This window comes from Haliaeetus albicilla, chromosome 7, assembly GCF_947461875.1.
Source record: "Haliaeetus albicilla chromosome 7, bHalAlb1.1, whole genome shotgun sequence".
Lineage (NCBI taxonomy): Eukaryota > Metazoa > Chordata > Aves > Accipitriformes > Accipitridae > Haliaeetus > Haliaeetus albicilla.
In genome coordinates, this window is record NC_091489.1 from 2,901,251 (window position 1) to 2,919,992 (window position 18,742).

An 18,742-nucleotide genomic window follows, 5' to 3' on the forward strand; every position below is an offset into this window, starting at 1 on the left:
TCAGATTCACAATGAAAAAATTTATTTCCAATTGCGCTTTTTGTTGTTGTTGTTGGTTTTGTTCCTTTTCTCTGCTATTTACAGGTAATCCTGGTCCTCCCGAAGGACAAAGGGAGGGGATGGAGGTGGCCGGACCGGGCGGGGTGTCGGGGGGAGCCTCGCCAAACCCCTGCCTCACCCCCTGCTCCCCCCCCCCGAGGGGCGAGCCCTCACCCCTCCGTCCGTAATTCACATTTTCAGCACAAAACTGGGCTAGACAGCGGGAGAGGAGCTCCCCCCCCCCACTCCAGGTGCCATTCTTTATCACCCAGTTTCTAACCTAAATCCCTGCTTTTCCCCTCTCCCCTCCCACCCCCCCTTTCCCAGATTCACAATTAACCTGCTGGACTCAAAAAAAATGGCGTGCGGGGGGGGGGTGTCCTACATCACTCTCCATCCTCTTGCTTTCTTTGTCCACCACCCACTTGACCTAATTTTCCTTTTTTTTTTTCTTCCACAGGGTTCCCCACTCCCACGCACGACCAGCGCAGTGTCCGACACCCCCCCACTCCCCACGGTCCGCGCCCGGCGGAGATTTTGGTTGGGTTTTGGGTTTTTTTTTGTGGCTTGGTTTTTTTTTTTTCTCCATCACACGGCTGTGCTAGAACCTCCGCGTCTTTGGGATGGCGGGACAGAAACTTTCCGTTTGTGGCTGGTAGGCGAGAAAAGAAAAAGGGGGGGGAAGGGGGGGGAGAAAATCCAGTTCGTCTTGAAGAAACTGAGCCTCATTTATTAAAGTGAGCGCTGGTTGTCGAGGTAATAGCAGACATAAGGTCCATCCTTTGTACGGGAGAGTAAACATGACAAATGGGGCAGAGCTTGGCGTGATTAAAGATGAAACAAGGATCCATCTTAGCCAAATCTGAAAACTACTATCTACAGCCTTCTTTTAATGGACGAGAGGCACAACAGCACAGCTCTGCTTTGTTGCAGCTGAGTCTCCCTCTGTTCCCCCTATAAATAAAGAGTACCCCTCCTTCCCTCGCTTCTTGGAGCATTTAAAAAAAAAAAAAATTCTCATGTGTTCCCTACACACACACAAACTCACACCCACAACCACGCACACTCCATCCATCCAAGGAATAGTTATAGGCTGGCGGTTGGTCCATGGGATCGGTTTTGAGATCCTCCTTGTGGGATCTGCAGGCTGGCAGAGGAGCTGGAAGAATTAGACCTGATCTTGGTATTTGGTAACTTGTGATCTTTTTTCCATTTCATCCTCCTGTTCTGGAACCAGATTTTGATCTGGCGCTCGGAGAGGCAGAGGGAATGGGCGATCTCGACCCTGCGCCTCCGGGTGAGATAGCGGTTATAGTGAAATTCCTTCTCCAGCTCCAGGACTTGCTGCCTGGTGTAGGCTGTGCGGGAGCGTTTCGGTTCCCCTCCTGAGTAATTGGGGTTTACTGAACAAACACAAAGGAGGAAAAAGAAAAAGGGTGGGGAAAAAAAAAAGGGGGGGAGGGAAAAAAAAAGAGCAGAAGAAGAATTACTGAGCTGTTCCTTTAATGGGTCCTTTCCCCCCCAAAAAAGCATCACACATTCTTTTGGTGGGGGGATATAGTAAAAAAAATACACGGCAAACCTTCTAAAAATATACCCAGAACCTATCTCCAAATCTCCACCTCCATCCTCATTGCTTGACGTGTATTCCTGTCTAAACGCTTTTATAAGGTCCCCTAGACACATTTTCCATGCCCTCTATGTGTGTATATACACACATATATACACACCTCGACTCGAGCATCGCTCTATTATCCCCAAATCTTTAAAGTTCCCCCTACACACATGCAAACAGGCAAACACAGACACGCCTTTTTATTAAATATCACACTAAAAAAAAAAGGGGGGAGGAAATAGTAAAAGTTTACTCAACCCGCCACTTAAATACAAATTACGAAAACATAAAACTTAACTTATGAAGATTCAACAGCCATAAAAAAAGTAGCCTGCAAGAAATTGGAGGAGGATGGTAACAGAGACTTCAAAGGCACATGGCCAAGCAGAGCAATAAAAATTTATGGAGGATGTAATTATACCGCTCTGCAAACAGGCGATCGTAAATCTCCACGAATGGTTATTTTACAACTGGTGCAATAAGATTTCTACAAGACTTTGAGGTGCTACTTAGTATAAAGCAAAGCCACTTTAGTTCACTTACCCGTGCTTACATGGACTTTTTTCATCCAGGGGTAAACTACCGGCTCTTTGCAAGAGGAATTGGAAGGGCTTTGGTTCAGAGAGTTTTGGCTGCAGGAGGGTGGTGGGCTGGGGGTGACCGGCTCGCAGGGATGGTTTGGCTCAGAGAGGTGGCTCTGCAGTCCGGCCGGAGGATGGACATGACCCCGGGGGGATAACACCGCTGCTTGGTGGCCGGAGCTCGGACAGGACGAGTAGAGCTGCTCCTTGCAGGCTGACCGCGGCTGGTACATCGCTTCATGTTGGAAAGTGCTCTCTCGCCTCTGGCTGCTGTAATATTCCGGCGAGTGATTGGGAAGGTAATCGCTGTGGGAATACTCTTCACAGGGTGGGAACTTGGGGTCCACATAGTTGGAGTTGATCAAAAACGAGCTCATGGCCATTAATTTCTTAGGATTGTACACACGGAAAAAAAATATATATATATCTCTCTCCTAAAATTTATTCCTGTCCCCCCCCCCCCTTTACTCGGTTTTCCTGTTTCGTGAAACCCTCCTACTTACTGTCAAGTGAACAAAGTTGGAATCCATGTGACAGCGCGGGCCAATGGCGAGGTGCCCTGCGATCCCCGGATAAGGAAATCTGCCCAGCCCGGCTTCTCCCGGGGCCCCCCGAGCATCCCCGGGGAGGCGGCCGGGGGCGCCCGCTCCCCTCCGGCCGCCCTCGGGGCCGGCGCCTCCGGGTCCCGCCGGCCCCGGGCTCCGCAGCGCCCCGTGGGTGAGAACCGGCCCCCACCCCAATCACCCACCCCCCCCCCCCAACAAGACACCCCCACCCAGGCCCACACCCCTCGGGGGTGTGTCCTGGGTCGGGGGGGGTCGGGGGGGAAAGGGGGGGTGGGAAAAATAAAAATCCCACAGAACCCCTGAAAGCAAAAAATAAAATAAAATAGAGGGTCAAAGTGATTTTTCGGGGGGGGGGGGGGGGGGGTTGCGGCTCACAGCCGCTGCCCCAGCACATGATCCATGGCGGTCCCTCCGGGTGGTGGTCGCATCTCATTCCGTGCTAAGGTGATACGGGAAGGGACATTGCGCCCCGAGCCTGGCAGAGATGAATAGGGCTTGTTTGGGATCGATAAGAAATTCATCAGCTAATTCGGGGTACCCGGTCTCCTAAATCACATTTAGCTGGGCTCTGAGATTGACTGTTTTCCCACGCACCGATGGAAAAAAAGGAGCCCGTCCTCCAAGCAAGAAATCAAGGACTTGATGAACAATTACAAAAGCGAATTTGCCCAAGTCCTAAAGCAGCTTCGCCTCGCCCTTCTCCTCATAAAGGCGCTTTAAAAGCCCGAGCGGAGCAGCAGCCTCGCAAAAAGCCACCCCCAATTCCTCAAATTCGTGTTTAAACCTGAAACGCGCAATAAGCTCCTCGCAAGCGGCAGGAAAGCAAGCAATATTTTTTGCCGGTGTCAGTGCTGAGATTACACGAACTAAAGCACTAGTGGGATCCTGGCTCGCAAATCGCGGTAATAACGCCCCTGACCCCCCCCCCTCCTCCCGCCTTCGCAGCTCAGATTTTATCTCGAAGTGATGATAAAGTTTATCGCAGGAGCGCTGGAGTTGAGCTAAGGTCAAATCCAAAGTATTTCTTTTCAGTTATCAAACGGTTTTCTGGTTAGGATCGTGTTTTCACCCTTTTCTTTAGGGTTTTGGGGGTGTGGGTGGCTTTTTTTTTTTTTTTTTTTTAATGCCTTCTGGGTTTGTGACCTGTAGTGTTTGTGTCAACTACATATTCCCCTAGATACGAATTTGTGACCCAACTTCCTTTACACAAATTCGGATCTACAGGGTACATATAGAAGACAGATGCATCCTCCTTGGTCAGAGATCTTCGCCTACCGCCATAATTCTCTTCTGGGGAAGGGGGGCAGGGGGGTAAAGTTTTGTAACTCGAGAGATCAAGAATTAATCTATAGGTAAAGACGGTAAAAACATTCACTCTTCAGAGGAAAGACGATTAATTCAAGCATCAACTCAGTATCCGACTAGCTGATGCTAGATCAGAAAAACTAGAACTTTTCTGCCTTCTCCCTCATACCTTATACATTAGTTTACCGCTGTGCGGAAAAAAAAAAAAAAAAATCAGCTCCTGGACTGAATATATAAGTATAGACGCACAACGAGACTCGAATCCAAATAATCGTCGTTTAAAAGCAAAATGCCATAGCTCCGTCCCCCTCCACCCTGAAACCCTCGTAATTATTCACTGGTACGCAGCACAAAGATTTCATCCATTTTTTCGTTCTCGGAGGTCAACCAAGGTTTGGGTTTATACGTGCGTGTGCGGATAAATTATAAAAAAAAAAAAAAGAAAGAAAGAAACAGATGAAAAGAAATACAGAATGTAAAGGCAGATGGGACGACAGGTTTTTTTTTTAATGACAGGCAATTCTTTTTACAACCCGAGAAAAAGATCAAAGGCGTTTCATTTCCGAAAAAGGGATATAAAGCAATAAAATATTCATACTGTCTAGGTAATGAACCTTCATTCGGAACTAATGAGGGTAGCATCATGTTGAGATTTCGTTTAAAATTACAGTTGCCCAAGAGATTAAAAGTATAGCATCCTCTCCCCCCCCGCCCCGCCTTCTTTTTTTCTTTGTATTTCAAAAGGCAGAACATTTTTTGGTCAAGTATCTCCCGAATTAATTGCATTTAAATGCCACTGCAGAGAGGCTATCAGAGAAAAGCTGCGTTTCCCCTACATTAAAATTCCTGAGGAATATCTTAAATATATTTCACAAACTCCTGCATTTTTCCTAACAAAAAATAGTTACGGCCAAGAAGGAACGTCCCGCAGTTTTCCCGGACACACGATGCCCCGAGATTTTTCAGGTACTTTAAGGTGAATGGTCGGTTTTCCTGAGAAAACGTATAATTCCCAGATAAACAGAAAAACGAAGGCATATCTTAAGAAATAAGCCCAAACGCACTTAGGACAACCCCCAAACCATTTTACACGCCTAAACAAAACCCAGGTTTCCAGCAAAAGAAGCAGAGGAAAGCGAAGACGCCTTTTGCACAGAGCAGAGATTTTTTCCCACCTCCACAAACCAGCACCTACACTTTGCTGGGGAGCAGGCAGCAACTCTAAAATTTACCTTCCCCTCTAAAACCTGCCATAAAAGTAAGAAGCCAAGTCAAATCTGCTTGTACAACGTGTAGATGGATGCCATAAAATAATTCTACAGAACCAATCCCATTAGAGCTCTTTTTTTTTTTCCCTCCTTAAATTTTATTCCTCTTTTCCATTCCCTTCTCTGATTTATTTTATTGTATTTCCTCGCAGCCAGTACCGTAGCGATCTCCTAACGGAGGAGAGAAGCCTGAATAGAAAAACTAGGCCTATTCCGTATTTTTAACCCCCTCCCACATCCTTAAAAAAAAAAAAAAATCGGTTTTAATTTTCCTCCCCAATGACACAAGGGGTTTGGTGCCAGCAAACCAGCACCCCTAGCGTTTACCAGAAATCTTCCCCCCACCACACCTCCAAGAAATCTCCCCCTCGCTCCTTCTGATCCCAAATTAAAGGCAGCCCCTCGCTGCCCCCCCAGACCCCCCCCCCCCCTTTCCGCACACCTTTCTCCCTTTCGCTGGGAAACCGCCCCACGTCGCGGAAGTTTCTCACAGCAAATTTCACCCGGGCTTTTTTTCCATTTCAAAGCAACCTCCGTTGGGAAGGGGGGAGTCTTCCCTCGGGCCCCCCGGCTTTTTCCCACACCCCCCCCAAAAGGGGGGGACAGGGTGAGCCCCAAATCCTCCCCAAAACCTTCCTCAAGGCACCTGCCAGCGCAGGGCGGGGGGGGATTAAACCGCTCCTGCTGCTGAGCGTCTCTTTGGTCTCCCCAAAAGAGAGGGCACTAAGCAGGGGGTGCCCCCCCCCCGGCTCCCCCCACCGCCCAGGTGTAACTCCGACAGCGGTACCTACCTTGACAAAACGTGGGTCCTTTCCTCCGAGTAACCCCCGGGGGGGGGTAGGACGCTCCCTTAAAACTTGGGAAGGTTTTGCAGGCGGAATCCTATAGAAACCCCCTGCGCACCCCCCAGCCCCCCCCAAATCCAGCCTGGGCTATTCTGCTCTCTCTCCCCCGTGTTGCTTTTTCAAGGAGATTATTTCTCGAGAACACTAATTTCTCTCTCTCCTTCTTCTTCTTCTTTTTTTTTTTTTTTTTTTTGTGGTGGGGTTTGTTGGTGCCCCCTCCCCCTCTCCCCCCAGTATAAACCACTATTGTCCTTAAAGGCGAGCGGAACTGCTCCTGGCAGAGCCAGGAGGCCCTCTGAGCATTTTGGGGTGGGAAACCCGCAAGTTTTGGTATTAATCTCATAGTTTGTCAGTCTTTGTTAAACAGCGAGGCGTGTCCGCAGCGCGGCGGCCGCCGAGAGCCGCGCTGACCCGCGGTTCACCCCGCGCCGCGCTCCCTCCGCGCCGCTCCGCGCTGTCACTTTTAGGGCTTTTTTTTTTTCCCCCTTAATTTTCCCCGCGTATATCCCCCCCCCCCCTTCCCCCGGAGATCTCGCTCTCAAGTCTGGCAGCAAGGAGAATGGGGATTATTTATTATTTTTATTTTTTTAAATTTTATTTTTATTTTAATGTTTTCTTTTTTTTTTTTTTTATTATTTTAATTTTTTTTCTCACCCCTTTCGGAAGCGCAAACCTTTCCGGTTTGGGTATTAAACTGGGATTTTCCTCCCTCCCCGCCCAGCAAACGGAGGTCTGAGGTGTTTCTTTAGGGCAGAACTTTTAATAAGGAACAACCGGCGCCTCGACCGCATCTGAGCTGTATAAATGGGCTGCAGGATTAGGTGGAAATGAGCCCACACCTGCTTTGCAACGGGGAAACGAAGATTTAAGCCTTGCGTGGTTTCCCAGCCAGCCTTGTGTATCCTTTTCACTTCTAATGGAAAAAAAAAAATTAAATCATATTTTCACCTAAAGCCCGGGAAGCAGCAAGCGAGGAGCGCTGGCAGGGACGGGGGGAGCGGAGCATCCCTGCGAGGATTCACCATTTATCTCCGCGTTTACACCACCAGCTCCAACCCCGCGTTTCTTCCCGCGATAAAGAGGTCATTTGGAAAGTAAATCGGGATTAAAAAGCGCATTCAATTGATTGTCCGGTAGGGAAAAGAAAGAAAGAAAAAAAAAATAATAGAAGGAAAACCCACCCTGAATTGTGTTTGCAGCGCTGGCCGGTACTCAGAGACCCTCACCCCCGGGCCAAGCCAGTCCGTCCCGAGCAAGGGAGATAAATTAGAAATATCCTTGAAAATGCTACCTTTAATTTCCTCCCTCTCTCCTCGCCCCCCCCCCTTACATCTCTCCAAATGAACCCACTTCCAACGAACACGCAGCCTCGCGTCCCTAAATTGAAAGTTAAACGTTATGATGTAGGAGTGAATATTATAAGGAAAGTTGGGAGGTTTTTTTTTTTATTGCCGTGAAATTATACCTGCTTGTTTTAATATCCCGAAAACAAATGGCCTTTATTATCCATTACCTGTTCTATAAACCTGGAGTAGAAATGACTGTTCTAGAGAGATAAGTACAGTAATTACAAGGGCGAAGAGATGGATCACCCAAGTTACAACTAAACGGTAGCCCTTATATAGTGATATTTTATAAATACCAAGCAAATTCATGGCAATTAATTAAACCCGAGCCTTATCACGCGAAACAAAACGCTTTACGTTCTCTTGAATTTCACCTACTCCATGAATATATCCGCATCGGGAAAGCAAATGGATTTTCCAGAATGCCTTTCCCAGGGCTCTAATATTCTCTCTTTCTCTTCCAAGAAAAATGACCCCTGTTATAAGTATTTAGTCACTGAAAATATTTAAAAGCCGAGGGGAGAAAAAAAGCAAATTTGCAGGGCGCTTTTTTTTTTTTTTGCCTTTTTTTTTTTCCAGGAGAGTTTGCCTTGCTAAGACTGTTTGCTTAAGAAGCTATTGAAAAGATCTTCCCCAGTCCCAGTGCAAATAATATTTAGAGTTTGGAGGGTTCAAAGTCTGGCAGTGTAGAAATAACTTCGAAATGCCAAGGGAAATATTTATTATATCAGTTCATTAAACTGTTGCAATGACCAGAGTGGAGTCACATTTCAAGCAAGAAATATGAAACATTTCATTCAAATTCCGACGGAAAGCGTGCTGCAAAACAAAATTAGCTACTTTAACCGGACCGAGCGACGAAACGGGCACTTAAAAGCGCCTTTAAATACATACATTGGATTTTTTAAAGCCACCAGTCCATTGATTTTGCCTATATATCATTATTCTCGATTTCCTACGATTAAGGCAGAAATGCAAGTAGTAAATCAGGGGCGTTATTTCGTGTAATTCTTTTATTATTTTGGATGAGTATTTGCTCCGGCACCCGGGGGAGGCGGGAGGCAGGCACCTCTCCAAGGGTTTGGGAAGTGTTTCCAAGTAAAGATGTTAGAACACATTTTCACCAACCGTGTCAGACTTTTTTTTTTCTTTCGGTATAATTTAAGCCCTATCCAAACAAAATCGACGCTGGAAAGAAAATTATTTTTTAACAGCTCGCGTTAATATCCTAGAGGGACCTCCACGTAATTGGATTTAATAAATGCATTTCCCCCCTATATTCTGTTAATTCGACTCCAAATAGCGTTTCAGGGGTTATCTTGGAAAAATACTAAGAAGTCGCTCGGCGTTTCCTCACGAGAGACCCAAATCAATCTACCTTATTTTCTACCGACATCCCACCCCAAATCCTGCAGCCCTCTTCCCCCCCCCCCCCCCCGCATCTCTCCAGCTTGCGGCTGAAGGTCGCTCCCACCTCGCTATCATCCTCTCCCATCTCTGCCCATAAGCAGAGACTCTTCCTCCCACCTCGCCCCCCTCCCCGCTTTCTTTTTTTCTCCTTTTTTTTTTTTTCTCACCCTGACATCAGTCTATCAGGGTTATACACAAGACTGAGTCACGCACAGCGTAAACTTTTGACCCTCAACTTTTTGACCCCTCGAGCTATAATGCTGTACTAACAAGCCCCCCAAGACCAGAGTTACCGTCTACGTCTCTAGAAACTAATGCGGCGCTGATTTCCCTATTTTATTTATTTTACTTTTAGAAAGAAAGGGGGAAAAAAAATAACAACCAAACCCTGGACATTTCTTCTTGATTTTTTTTCCCCCCAGGGGAGAACAACAACAACAAAAAAAATCGGAGCTTTGCAAACTTTAGATGTTTATCTCCAGCTTGTCCATTGCTGTCTAAGACCGCTGCATTTTTCCCCCCCTTTTGCCCCCCCCCCCCCTTTTTATATTTAAAAGAACAGGAGGGATGGGGGAAAAATCCTTTAGACCACAGCTGCATTGCGTTATTTCTCTTTTATTTGGCATTTCACCTAGGTGAGCTGTTGACTGCGGTAATTAGACTGCTCTGATTTTTTTTTTTTTTTAATTTTATTCCCCCCTCCCCCCCCTCTTTTTGGAGGGAGGGATAACGAGGAAACAATTCCTATGATTATTTTTGGAGAACCGGGGTTCGACGACCAGCAGTTCCGTACCCGTCCGGATGGAACCGGAGCCCCGGGGGGGGGCGGCGGGGGGGGCCGGTCCCGTTCCAGCCCGGCCCGGCTCGGCCCGTCCCGTCCCCGCTGGCAGTGAACTTGGTCTGAAGCGAGCTCTGCTGGCTGCTCGGGGATGTTACAGCCGAGGAAAATGCACCGAATCCCCCTGCCCGGGGTCGTCTGATCCCCCCCCCCCATCCCAAATCCTTCCCCTTGCCCCGGTTTTGCAAAGTCTCCCTATATAAACAGAGCCCTGATTTGCCACCTTGACGCAAAATCCCAACGCTGTAATTTGTTTTGACTTGAAGGGTATATATATATGTGTGTATATACACATGCACATACATACACATGTTAAAAAGAGATAAATCAAAGAGGGGAAAAAAAAAACCACCACCCCACCTCGTACTAGTCTTATTCTTTCAACGCTCGCTGTCAAAATAGTTTCTTTTTAAAGCTATTTAGGGTAACAGAACACGGGAAAACTACGCCGGGTGGACACCTCTCGAGCTAAGTTATCAACCTCCTTCCAGATACCATTTATTTAACATTAGGAGAGGGAAGAATGGGAAAAAATCAGCTCAGGCACCGAAATAGCCACGCTCTCAAAGAAAATTTCATTCTTAAATCCATTCTAGGGCTGGAAAGAGACCCCCAGAGGAGGAGCCAAACCCCATAAAAGTCCTTTTCGGGTTCCCTAATTGAGGAGAGACCTTTATCAAGAGGATTTTAAATAATCCCGTCAGGTCCTTCCCTTCAGGTCGGACGTATAATAAAAAAATTAAAAAAAAAAAAAGGAAGAGGTTGGGGCTGGGGGAAAGAAAGAGCAATTTCTCAGCCTGAAATTCAGCTGTGGGGGAGGGCGAGGGGCTTGGGGAGGGGAGCTGGAGGGAAGGGGCTGGTTTCCTTCGAAAGCTTTCCCTTCTTGGGGAGGTCACGGTGTGCGTGTGTAGGCTGGAGTAATTTACAGGACTATTGCAAATAAATAGGTGAATAATCGGAGCCCTCTTCTAAATAGAATGAAAGACAAGAATTACAGCCCGAGCAGGGCAATTTCTAGTCCCTGCCGCCAGCCCATCCCCGCCAAGGCAGATAAGGACCCACAGCCTCCCAACCTTCATTTTTGTGGCGAGAAAAAAACCAACAAAAAAAAAGGAGATCCCTTTGGCTTCTCAAAAACATAATTACCACATTGTTGGTATGTGTCTGTACTGGAGCAATATGAACCACATCCAGACCTTCTCCAGCCCTCCCCCTCTCTTACCACCGGTCACCAACACACCCGGGCAGTGGGAGTTGGTAAATTTAAAAAAAAAAAAAAAAGGAAAAAAAAAAACCCAACCCTGGAGCTTATGTTTTCCTTAAAAAGGTGACCCGGCAGCCCCCGGGGTCCGTGTTGGGTTGTGATACGATGCTCGCCCTCTCCTCCGAGAGAGGAGCTGGGGCTGTACAAGTCTGCTGACCTCGGAATGATCCCTCTTGCCTATGAATTATTGATGAGATATGAGCTCTGATTTCTCTTTTCAGTATGCAAACCCCATTATACTGTTAAAATGGCGATTTAATCGTTTAGAATAGCTTCGCTTTTTTCCAACTCATTTGTGCCCCTTCCTTTTCATTTAATTCTCTTAATTAAATCCTTTAACAGATTTTAATCACTTTTTGTTGAATAAAATAAGACATCATACACATCTGTAACTAGGTTACCTTGGCGAAGTTTGTTTTTGGTGGGGTTTCTTTGTTTTGCTTTTGTTTTTAGTTTGGTCTGCTTGCTTACTTGGTTGAATTTTTTAAACCTGGGTGGAAGGAAATTTTATTTTGTGTTACGCCATACCCTGTGAGCAGAGGTGGTCTAAAATGCACAAACGCTTTAAAAAAAAAAAAATCCTAAAAAAAAGAAATACAGCCGTGACATTCAAGATGGCCTGACAACTGCATTGCAACACCGAGCTGCCTTTCGCATGGAAGCGCTCCCCAAACCTCTCCGTGCCACTCACAAACCCATTCACACACCCCCCCCCCATTTATTGCTGACCGAACCTGGGAACCAAATGGATATTTTAGGGGTGAAATTTCATCTTTTTTCACCCTTCAGCAGCAGCCTGGGCATGGGGGTCCTGCGCCCACCCTGGCACAGGGCCCTGGGGAGATGCCCCAAAAGGCAGCTTGAAGGGGGCTCTAATTAATACAGATGCTCAGCTCCGCTCTTCCAGGCTGTGGAGCCTGGGCTGGCTCTTGGGTAAGAAATAACTGCTTTTGGGCTCAGGTTTTTTTCCCTTCAAAGTACCAGGGGAGGTTTCTGTACTGTTTACTAAATGAAATAAGAAACCTTCAGGCATGGGAAGAGGCTGAAGAGACAGGACAGGGGGCAAAAAAAGGCAAAAGTGGATATGGTTGCACCCATTTTTAGTGAGTGAGAGATGCCGTGAGCCAGGTGAGCGCACGGGGAGGCTCCTCTAGGCTGTGGGAGACTTTGCACATTTGGGGCAAACAGCCCCCATCTACCCAGGTCACCACTGGACTCCGTTTTGGAGAGTCCTTAAATAAGAGGTTTTTCCCCATCTGTATCCAGAGTCATGGCATAAAGGTCTGCACAACTACAGGTTTTAAAAAAGAGATTTTCCTTCCTAGGCAGTAATCATGTCCTAGAGATTCTCCGTATTCTTAGACTTGATATTAAAGCATTTTGTATTTATTCTGTCTTCTACAGCTACAGAAGAACTAATTGGCCCATGTCTGATGTATGCCATTAAAGTGAGAGAAACGATGAAAAATGCAAAGGAAAATCCCCGCCTACCTGCACGGTCAGAGCTCCGTTTTCCTGTTTACTCTCCTTATACTTCCTTTTCACCAGCAACAGGGAGATTTTTTTTTTTTTTTTCTTTAAAGGATGGGGGGCGGGGGGGAAGCCTGTGACCCCTTCCAGGCTGTAAAATGGGAGCCAGTTATACCTCCTCATGCCTCACAGGAAGCTGGATATTAACACCATGTAGGGGGAAAAAAAAAAATCCAACATGCAAATAAACCCCCTAAAATCCAGCTTGTAAGAAAAAAAAAAAAAAAAAAATCATGTTACACGCTGCAGGTAGAAAGCAGATCTTGTGGATGGAGAGGACAGGGGATTTTGTGACCGATGGGAAGGATGATACTATTATGCCAGCAATAAAATCCAGTCCCTGCTCCTTCGCTGTGGCACAGGCCCGGTGCCATCCCTGTGCAGAGGATGCTCAAATCAAGGGTCGTTACCTGTTGTGACCCATACAGACATCTCCTCCTTGCTGCAATGTCCTGTACCTAAACTGCGTTGCAAATTCCCCTTGCTCTGGCTATCCTGGTCTGCTTTTTCCTCCTTGAAATAACATATTGTGGACACCAAGGGATTAGAAATGGTGGTACTTGAGGAAAAAAAAAAAAAACAACACCTTGTGCCTCCTGTGACTGGAGTGGATTTGGAAGGAAAGTTTGCCTGGGACTATAGAAAAGAAGAATCCCTTTGGGTTGGGATGTGGGGATCGGACAGTGATGCAGATGATGGATAGGGAAAAGGTGGATGGATGGATAGATCTATGGCTACATGGATGGATGAATATCTTTTGGAAACACGGTGTTCATGGGTACATGCGTGCGTTGACTGTATGGTTCCATTTTCAGACATACATTAAGGGGGAGGGATGTCACTTTTCTTGCCTAAATCGCTCGTTATCATTTGAATCAGCAGAAATTATTTCTAGTCCCCAGCACAGAAGGGCAAAGCGTTCTCAGGCCATCCCTTGGTCTAACCCCGACACACTCACACACCTCTCCCCACATCCCCTCTCCTCCAAGGGCTTCTAACCCCGTGTAGACAAACCGCCCGTCGTGTTTGTGCGGCTGAATTCACCTTTAAAGACCATGCCAGCGAAGTCCTTTAGGATCCCGTAAAATATCTTTATTATCAACCGAAAAGCAGGCGTCCAGCTTGCACAGAGATCAGGGAGAGGCTGTTCAGCATAAAACCAGCCTGCTGACTCGGAAAGGCTCCCTGCACCCTGCTCCCCTTCCTTGAATTTCCAGCTTTTGCGTTTGTGTTTACAGGTTTTCAGAGCAGAGGTTTTGCAGGATTGCACTGGCCACCCTCTGCCTGCTCAGGGAGAAGCCAGAAGTTCAAATGATGATAGCAAAGATATTAGGAGACACATGGAGCAGGACAGGAAAAACAGCCCAAGGAAGGAAAAGCAATCTCCAAAGTGTGCTAAAGGGGGACATTCTGCTTTGTGTAAAAGAGACGGACATGTGTCCACCAAATGTTGTCTTACCGTAAAAAGGAGGGGGGGGGGGGGGAAGAAGCTTCTGACTGCTCCAAATTCTAGAAACACCCCACCCCACCCCCCGTACCTCTGCTTTGAACTTTTTTTTTTTTTTTAATTTTTTAAGGAGCGAGCGGGAGGGGGGGGGGAATAGATGCGAGTTGGTTCAGGTGTGGACGAATTGTCCCCCCACCTCTGCTACAGATGTGGCCACTCGGCTTCAAAAAAAAAAAAACAAAACCAAAACCCCAACCTCTCCAGGGTTGTTTTGAGGTGTCCCCCCCGCCCTTCTATTTTTGCTATATCTGCCTTATTTTGCTCTATTTTGCTTTATTTGCGCGGCCGCGGAGCCGGAGCCTCCGGCCGGGACCACCTGCCCGGCGCAGCCCCTCGCCCCCCTTCCCATGGCAGGCTCTGCTCTCCTGCCCTTCCCCGTTAACTTGTTTATTTTCCCCAAGAAAAAGGTTGCTGCCTGCCTTTTCCAGACCGATGTCAGCCTTAGAGGGAGAGAAGGAAATCTGGGAGAGATATCGGTGGGTTCCATAAGGTTTGGAGGGTCCGTATGCAAACTGCAGCCTCTCTGATTATTTTTCTGTAGCACTTCAAGACAGGCTGGAGACATAACAGCGGTCATTCAGTGTCTCCATATGGTAGAAACGAACTACGGAAATAGGAGGACACTCGTTCGTATTGGAAAAAAACCGAAATCCAAGGGAAACAAAAAAAAAAAGAAAAAGGGGGGGGGGGGGGGGGGGAACCCGGGGCAAAACCCCCGGTGTCTACACAGGCCGAAAGTACCAAAAAAGTGCACGCATTTCTCTGGCAAGCAGGTGAAAAGAATGAAAAGCAAAAGGTGTTAACAACCTGAAGAGCACAGACAGAATATAGCTAGTTGCAATGCAAAGGCGCGGGCCAGATTTGTGGCTATTTGCGAGCAGGATAAACCACACCGAATCCCCTCCGCTAAACGAGCAAGAGCCTTTTTCCATGGCGAAGGACAAACCCAAACTTTGTCTGAAGTACACACGTCCCCCGGCAAAGACAGGATGGAGTTTGCCTTGCAATGATAATGAATCTTTACAGATTTTCTATTTCTCCCGCTCCTCCAAAGTTTACTTGCGGGCCTGGAAGCTGTGATGGAAATGTAATGCAATTCCAGCTCTCGGGAGGATAAGAATTAGGACCTTCTAAAAGTGAGAAATAAAGCTCTGGAAGAGAGACAGACCCTCTTTCCTCCCCGCTCAGCCTTTAGCCATATCAACCCTTTAAAATAGTTTAAGCAGATAATATTTCAGAAGAACTTACTTTCAGGACTCCAGTCTATTGGCTCTCTGGACTGAAAACTGGACCCGCAAAACATGTTCCCTGCAATTGCAACGTTTATCTCATCTGGAAAAGTGCTCACCCATTGCTGCCCCTTACAAGCCAAACCAAGCAGTTAAAGTGTCACTTAACATTCTAGAGAATGTGAAATATATTGTACATTGTCAACTCCCCAAAACCATAAAACTAACTTTATGGACCTCACGTGACTTTTGAGAGCCAGTGAGGGGTATCTGTCTGAGGTCTGGGCGATTTTTACGATCTAACTTCTAGATAAAACCCTATCCATTTGACATCTAAATGTCATACCCACTTTTGGTATAGTTTGCTATTGGTAAAAAAAAAAAAAAAAAAAAAAGGAAAAAAAATATCAAGGGAAGGCGAGCAAATGGTTTGGGATCTGACAGTCCACTTCACATCCCTCTCAAAATCACTTAAGAAGTACCTAAACAGTGGGAGATTAAGTTTGGTAAGTTTTAAGCTCCAACTTTACTTGCTACGAACAAAAAGCCTAAGCTGTATTGTAGAGATGTCAGTGGCGTTTTGCCAAATCGAGCGACTTTAAACCGGAGTATCTCGTGCCTTGTTAGATTCCCTAGGTAGCGAAATGGCAACATTTGCCATCTTTGATGATGTTAAATTATCTGCAGCCGGAATGACTCGTTGTAGTAAGTGTCAGTAGTTACAGAGCTGTGAGCTGTTGTTTACATGTTGAGCCAGAGACTAGGAGGTAAAAGCAGTTAAGCACAATAAACCGAGGACGAGAGGTAGCGGAGAGAGTACAGTTTAGCACGGAAATGTATTATGTATATACATGTGGTTTAGATAGATAGATAATAAATATATCTCTACATACACACAGATCTGTAATTCTATAGAACACAGGTTTCCGTGGACATATATGTGGATATAAATACCTCTCGCTTTTCAAATGTGCGTGTGCGTGTGTGTATCTGTGACTGACAAATCCTGAAATGCACGTAAATCTGCCGGGGAAGCGTTTATACCGTGTTATTGCAACTTGAAGTACTTGCAACCAGTTTGTCTGATACGCTGAGGGGGGGTAGGGGGGTGTGGGGGGGTCGGTGTTGTTTTGGGGGAGACGGCGGTTCGGAGGGCAGCGTGGAGGGTCGCGGTTTATTCCCGTGCGGTGCCTGAAGGGGATTTGATGTGAATATTTGGTGTTTCGGAGCTCGCAAGGAGCTGCCCAGGAGAGGCTGGAGCTCTTGCTGAGAGCCCCCAGCACAGGCTCAGCTCCATGTCAGGCATCGCTCCGGCTTTAGCATGGGCTGCAAGTCTCAGAGGTTGTGTAGAAAGTGCAACTGGGAGGCTTTGTGAATAGGAGAAACGTTTATTTGACTTCAAGTAAAGCTACAAACAAATACAAAAAGCTTATTGGCAAAGTACTAACAGGCAGCTAGACATGACAGATGCCATTTTTACACATAACATTGCATTCATTCTGCCCACTACAAACCGTTTATTAGTCACATCAGAAATATTTCTAGTATTTACAAACATTAGAGCACTCTATTGTTGGTCCGATTTTATACATTTTTTTTAATAGTGAAGTTTACCCACGTCTAAGAGTACGTCTCGGAATTAGCCTGGGACTAGAAATCCTGGCCTGAAGTTTGAACTAAAACACAGACTGGACAATTTTAAGACAGAAAGATACAAGAGCTTTTTATTTTTTTTTCCTTTTTTATTTTTTTACATTTTTGTTTGGTTTTTTAGATTTTTTTTTCTGCGACTGTAGTGCAGGAACCCCCGATTTTAGCTTGGGCAGAGAAGAACTCACCCAAAAGCAGTAAACTCAGGAAAGGGGAAAAAAAAAAGCCAACATATAAACAAACAATCGTATCTGTTTTCGATTTATAAATAAGTTATAACATTTAAAGGGCTCACATAAAACATGCTAGCTTTCCAGAAAGCATCAAGAGAGCACGGACACATACATTTATAGGAACAACAAGAGCATGAGGAGCATCTGGAAATAAAATTTAATTAAGAAAAATAAAAAAAAAAAAAAAAACCAAACCAAACCCAAACAGAACACGACATGAACTCAGTCCTGGGATAACGGTACCATACGCGTTGTTTTCAAATATCAACAACATGCCGAAAAGAAGGTGCCTCACTGTACAGTACTCCGAAACTAAGATCTGCGGCGCTTTATTTATTTATTTACGTATTTCTTTCTCGCCTCCTCTTCTTTCCTCGATATTCCTCCTCTAGAATCTATGGCTGAAAGGCGCTGCCCGCCGAGGCTAAGCTCATGCTTTTCAGTTTATTATCCTTCTTCCATTTCATCCTCCTGTTCTGGAACCAGATTTTGATCTGGCGCTCGGAGAGGCAGAGAGCGTGAGCGATCTCTATTCTCCTCCTGCGGGTGAGATATCTATTGAAGTGGAATTCCTTTTCCAACTCCAGGGTCTGGTAGCGAGTGTACGCTGTCCTCGCCCTCTTACCGTCTGGTCCAGTCATGTCTGAATAACACGGACAACAGCGGGGTTTGGGATTTTGCTTTCTGCTAGGATTTTTGTTATCCTTAAGGCTATTTTTTAAATTTTTTTGAATACCGAGGTAAAATATTCACCTTCTTCAGGCAGCTAGGAAAGCTGCTTATTCCCCAAATAACAGCCCCCCCCCCTTCTTTCTCGCACACCCTCAGACACGTGTAAAACCCCCCACCCTTGGCCCCTCCAGAACCGACATTCGCGACTCAATATTCATAATTTAAATGGAGAAGCAAGGGCTTGAAATCTCCCTTTTTCGCCTCTGCCTGCGTGTTTCTGGGTCTGTTCGCAGGGGCATCAGGTTTAACGCTGCTTTCTTTTCTCCAGGAGAAAACCGGGGCGGGCGGGGGGGGGGGGGGGGCTTGCTATTCCCCGTGTATCCCCTCGCAATTTGGGTTTTGTCAAGAGCAGATTGTCAAGAATGCACCCAGCAAAATAAGAGTAGGAAAGGACTGAGAGACCCATCTGTGCATATAATGCCATTTTAATGGTCAATTCTTTCCTTTCCTCTCTCCTCCCCCCCCAAGGAACCCCCCCCTTCCCTCAATTTTTAAATTACCTTCTCCCACCATCCACATAGAGCTAAGAGCTTGAAATAAGCGCACATTTCGCCGCAAGAATAGCGAAACTAAAATAAAATCGCCCCCCCTCCAGGCGCCAGAGGCAGCTTTAAAGCAGCGCTCAGAGCAAGAAATACAAAAGCAAGAAATAGCTGCGTTTCTGATCAAAGCGCCTCCACGGAATAAAAGGAAGGAGAGGAAAAAAAGGGAGTGGGGTGGGGTGGGGAGGGAAAAGAGGGGCGGGGGGGGGGAAACAACCCCAAACAACCCACCACCAAAGCAA

The 18,742-nt window shown here is 46.4% G+C and overlaps 3 protein-coding genes and 1 long non-coding RNA gene across 7 annotated transcripts in view; 1 reads left to right on the plus strand and 3 right to left on the minus strand.

The window, feature by feature from the left end:
* Window positions 1–16,137, minus strand: HOXB4 (homeobox B4). 3 transcript variants are annotated; one of them, XM_069786516.1, is made up of 3 exons: window positions 15,363–16,137; window positions 2,198–2,624; window positions 1–1,442 (listed from the first exon to the last, which is right to left on the minus strand). In XM_069786516.1, exons 2-3 carry the CDS (start codon window positions 2,616–2,618, stop codon window positions 1,126–1,128), a joined length of 738 nt encoding a protein of 245 aa, XP_069642617.1. In that variant the 5' UTR covers window positions 2,619–2,624; window positions 15,363–16,137; the 3' UTR covers window positions 1–1,125. The 3 variants fall into 3 exon arrangements, with proteins under 3 accessions (XP_069642617.1, XP_069642616.1, XP_069642618.1); XM_069786515.1 differs by lacking the exon at window positions 15,363–16,137 and adding an exon at window positions 6,166–7,779; XM_069786517.1 differs by lacking the exon at window positions 15,363–16,137 and adding an exon at window positions 2,739–2,955.
* The window catches only part of HOXB3 (homeobox B3), a 58,082-nt gene that overhangs the window by 26,346 nt on the left and 12,994 nt on the right, over window positions 1–18,742 (minus strand). The gene's annotated exons all lie outside the window — the stretch shown is intronic.
* LOC138685974 (uncharacterized) overlaps window positions 15,631–18,742 on the plus strand; it is a 12,723-nt gene continuing 9,611 nt past the window's right edge. The window contains exon 1 of the long non-coding RNA XR_011325316.1: window positions 15,631–15,849. This is a non-coding gene — a long non-coding RNA (uncharacterized lncRNA). The remainder of the gene's footprint in view (window positions 15,850–18,742) is intronic.
* The window catches only part of HOXB5 (homeobox B5), a 3,195-nt gene continuing 913 nt past the window's right edge, over window positions 16,461–18,742 (minus strand). Inside the window, exon 2 of the mRNA XM_069786513.1 lies at window positions 16,461–17,869. Coding sequence (XP_069642614.1) covers window positions 17,622–17,869 — 248 coding nt within the window. The 3' untranslated portion in view covers window positions 16,461–17,621. The remainder of the gene's footprint in view (window positions 17,870–18,742) is intronic.